The 3,979-nt window shown below is 43.2% G+C and overlaps 1 protein-coding gene across 4 annotated transcripts; it reads right to left on the bottom strand.

Moving 5' to 3' along the window:
• Positions 1–460: 460 nt before the first annotated feature.
• On the bottom strand, positions 461–3,567 carry LOC147633233 (uncharacterized). 4 transcript variants are annotated; one of them, XM_086806253.1, is made up of 3 exons: positions 3,373–3,559; positions 1,461–2,197; positions 461–1,363 (listed from the first exon to the last, which is right to left on the bottom strand). In XM_086806253.1, the coding sequence occupies exons 2-3, from the start codon at positions 2,185–2,187 to the stop codon at positions 867–869; spliced, it is 1,224 nt and encodes a 407-aa protein (XP_086662379.1). In that variant the 5' UTR covers positions 2,188–2,197; positions 3,373–3,559; the 3' UTR covers positions 461–866. The 4 variants fall into 4 exon arrangements, with proteins under 4 accessions (XP_086662379.1, XP_086662378.1, XP_086662376.1 ...); XM_086806252.1 differs by having other exon boundaries at positions 1,461–2,256; positions 3,373–3,547; XM_086806250.1 differs by having other exon boundaries at positions 1,461–2,248; positions 3,373–3,547.
• Between the last annotated feature and the right edge of the window lie 412 nt (positions 3,568–3,979).

Below are 3,979 nucleotides of genomic sequence, written 5' to 3'. Positions count from 1 at the left end.
AGAGAGAGAGAGAGAGAGAGAGAGAGAGAGAGATGGTTCTTTTACTTTATAGCCAAACCAGGTAACCACATATGATCTGTATGCCAACACCCAAGTGCAACAAGGAATGAAACTTGAACCAAGATCTCCTAAGGGCCCACGCTATGCCAACACACACACACACACACAAAAAAAAAACAAAGAGAGAGAGAGTTGTGTATCACTCTTTGAGAGTGCAGTCAACAATGTTGTTACAGTAAACCACTTTTTAGAATATAGAAAGATCCTTATAATACTCAATAGTATATTTACTTCCAAAAATACACAACAGCATGCCTATGCCATTGTAATGATTGACAAACATTATTGAGAAATGCCACCTCCTTAGGAAAAGATGCCTGTATAGACTGGATATCTAATTAAACCACCATAACGAATACAACTCATGGAGCTAGTCAGATCATAACAGCTGAAAGTGTCACAGAAATTCATCGCACTAATGAACTCATAGAGCAGCAAACATACACTAAAGCACACATGCACTAATAAACATCACCTGTGACTTGTATGAAATCTCTGGAGTCACTAACAAAGACAAGTGACACTTGTACGTACTCAAGGTGGCCATTAACACCGCACACCCAGACAATACGAGAGAAATGACGCTCGCAACATTTACGACTCACCAACAGCAAAACCTGGCATTACTTCAGTGTGGTGTTGGCTTCAAAGAGCTAAGGAAGATGATATCCTTAAGTCTGAAGGTTTGCAAGAGCACAGTAGGCAAAATTCCACTCATTGGGCATGCTCCACCATGATCATACACAGTCAAACCTGGTGGTTTGTGGAAGGAAAGCAGACCGGTATAAAGGAGATCATGCCTTACCCTATTGTTGTGGGGCGGATGAAAACCTGAGGCTAGATATTGTGCCTGTCATTCTTTCCATTGAGGCAATCAACCCCTTGCCGATCTCTATAGTGGCTTCCAATTTCCTCTCTTCAAGGGAAAACCTAAGCTCCGCCAGCTTCAATTTCCTCTCCTCCAACAGCAATCTGTGTTCGGCTAAATCTAAAGGGGGTTTGGTCTTAGACTGCAGATCCTTTGAAGGCCTTGCAGCTACATTGCCAACATTCTCCTCTTTTGCTTCTAAGAGGATTGTCACCCTCTTATTACACTCGGAAGGCAATTGTTTGGCAGAACCAAAGCGCTCCGGGGTTTTCCGCTTTCGACCCGACGAGCGTGGTGCATGATTGTCAACTACGGCTGGCACATCTTCAAGTATGGCCGTAGTCCCATTTTGAGCCGGCTCGTTGCCAGCATCTGGCGAGGCCTCCACAGGCACATTTTGACCTCGCTCATTGGAAGCATTTGTCGCCGCCTCCCCTAAAACATCAGGATCAAGGCCACAGCCATACACAAATTACTCACACAATAAGAAACCTTTAGAATAGATAGAAGGGTAGAAGGGTTATCAACCAACCTGAATCCTCATTTAGTGAATTTACCATAAGAGATGATAGATTGAGGGACGTGACAAAGCCAAATCGAGCTGACATAGCATCATAGAATTCCTTATCAAAAAGGCGGGGAAACCCCTCCCTCTCCCTCTCATCCTCCATCATCATCCAATAGCTAGGTTTTCCTTCGGGCGGCTGCTTTTCCCATTCCAAGATTTTCCTAAAAGCAGGCCACAGCCGTTCCCACTTATCCCGGCATTGTGATGCCAGTTTGTTGACACCCAGAGTTTTGCAGAAATCAGCTATCTCCTCCCATTTTCCTGATGTCGATGACCTCAACTTTCTTAATCCCAACTCAGCTCTTTCTGCCTGGGCTTTTTTTGCATCAAAAAGGGCAATGATTTCACCATGAGTCCAATGACAGCGAGACTTTTGAGATGCAGTCAAGCGAGCCGTGCTGCCACCTCCTCTCGTCTTAGATGGGGGTGAATCAAAGCTACCGCCGCCGCTTGGCATGGCTCCATCTGTCACTGCAATCTGTGGCACAACCTCTTGTTGTTGAACACTTAGACTTGCCTCTGGCTCATTCGGTTTTAAGCTCTCAACTGCACTGTGCACTCTTAGAGAATTCTGAGATCCCCTTTGTGAGAAGTTTAGATCAAGGGGAGTCTCACTTGGAGGCTCTGAAAATTCAACAATGGGGAAGGCATTCGTATGGACAGACTGCATGTCAGGAGTTTCTGTGTGCATGACAGTGCCGCTGGGAAGGGGTGGAATCATTGTAGAGGAGATGTTGCATGCAACAAAAAGACTAAAAACCTTCAAGTTATTCAAAAAATGTTATGCCAAACTCTCCCTCTCTCTCTCTCTCTCTCACACACACACACACACGCACGCATCGCATATGCATGCACACAAACCTATCCATCCACACCATACACAGCCATGCAAAAAAAAGGCCATACATTTATGCAGAAATGACTTTCAGATGTATTTTGCACATGTTTATCCAAAGATGAGATAGGGAAATATGTATATGTATACATGCACTCTTTTACACGTGTTTATGCATGTGTATGTGCATGCAAAGTCTTTGTTTATTGTGTGCATATATGTATATACACTATCATACAAACACAAATATACGTGCACTCACAAACACGTACGCACACAACATACATATATAGACATACACATACATATGAGCACACACATGATCAACTACACATTCACACACACACACACACACACACACCTGACAGAGACATACATGTATACTCACTTATACACACACAAACACACTTATATCCACACATAGATATACGTACATGAAAAAGCACATCCATACACGCTCATACATATATAGACATACACATACACATACACATACACATGCATATCACATGATCAACTACACATTCACACACACACACACACGCACACACACACACACACCCCCGACAGAAACATACATGTATACTCACTACACACACAAACACACTTATATCCACACATAGGTATACGTACATGAAAAAGCACATCCATACACGCTCATACAGACGCGTACACACAACACCAAAATACACACAGGCAAGCACACACACATATGCCTACACAAACATGCATACATACACACAGCGGAGCCCTGAAGTACCTGTTTTTAACCCCATTCAAGTTACAAAGCAGGGATTTTTCTTTTTCTCAAGGGAAGCCCAAAATTTTAAAAAACAAAATTTATTAATAGAATAATAGAGGGAAGAGGCGAGGGAGAGACGTCCAGACAGAGAATATATTGCTAATTGGATATTCTCGAGCGTTACTCAAAACAACACGAATCGCACGCGCGCTCTCTCTCTCTCTCTCTCTCTCACACACACACACACACACACACACACGTTCAACAGAGAAATTGGAGCTACAAAGCATTACGCATACTGGATTGACAAGTGCCGGTACAGAACAGGGGGAGCAGATCGAACTCCGTTAATCCAATCAGCACGCAACAACACGCAGAGAAGAAGCTGCAAAGAGGTAAAAGCTCAACTCAGGGTAACATTGAACAGACGCCCCCCGAAAATGTCATTTCCACTTTCCCGACTAGTGCCAGTTAACCGGTTTTAAGCACTAAGTAGTTCACCTAGTATTTTTTGTTCACCTAGTATTTTTTGGGTTTTTGTGTGAGCTCCGGCAACATCACCTTAATCTAAAGGTTAGAAACGCTTGTTAAAGCCTTTATTTATTAGGCCGTTGTCGCAGAGCATTACGTGGGGAAGCATGAGGGAGCATGCTATGAACTATGTTTAGGAGGCCTCATCATGTAGTTGGAAATTGAGCGACCAAAGAAAGCGTGGGCACACACACAAATTTTAATATCTCTTGTGTCTGTTGGATCCTTTCTTCAGGATTCTCCGTCATAATGAGGTTGTCCACAAACAGGACAATAATCATGTACTTGCCTTGCTTAGAGAAAATCTACAAATTTGCATGTGATGGGCTTTTGAAAAGACCAATACTTACAAAGAAAGCATCTATCTGATGGTAC

Source organism: Cibotium barometz, chromosome 12, assembly GCF_041138505.1.
Source record: "Cibotium barometz isolate CiBa-2024 chromosome 12, ASM4113850v1, whole genome shotgun sequence".
NCBI lineage: Eukaryota > Viridiplantae > Streptophyta > Polypodiopsida > Cyatheales > Cibotiaceae > Cibotium > Cibotium barometz.
This window is presented reverse-complemented; position numbering and strand designations above follow the sequence as displayed.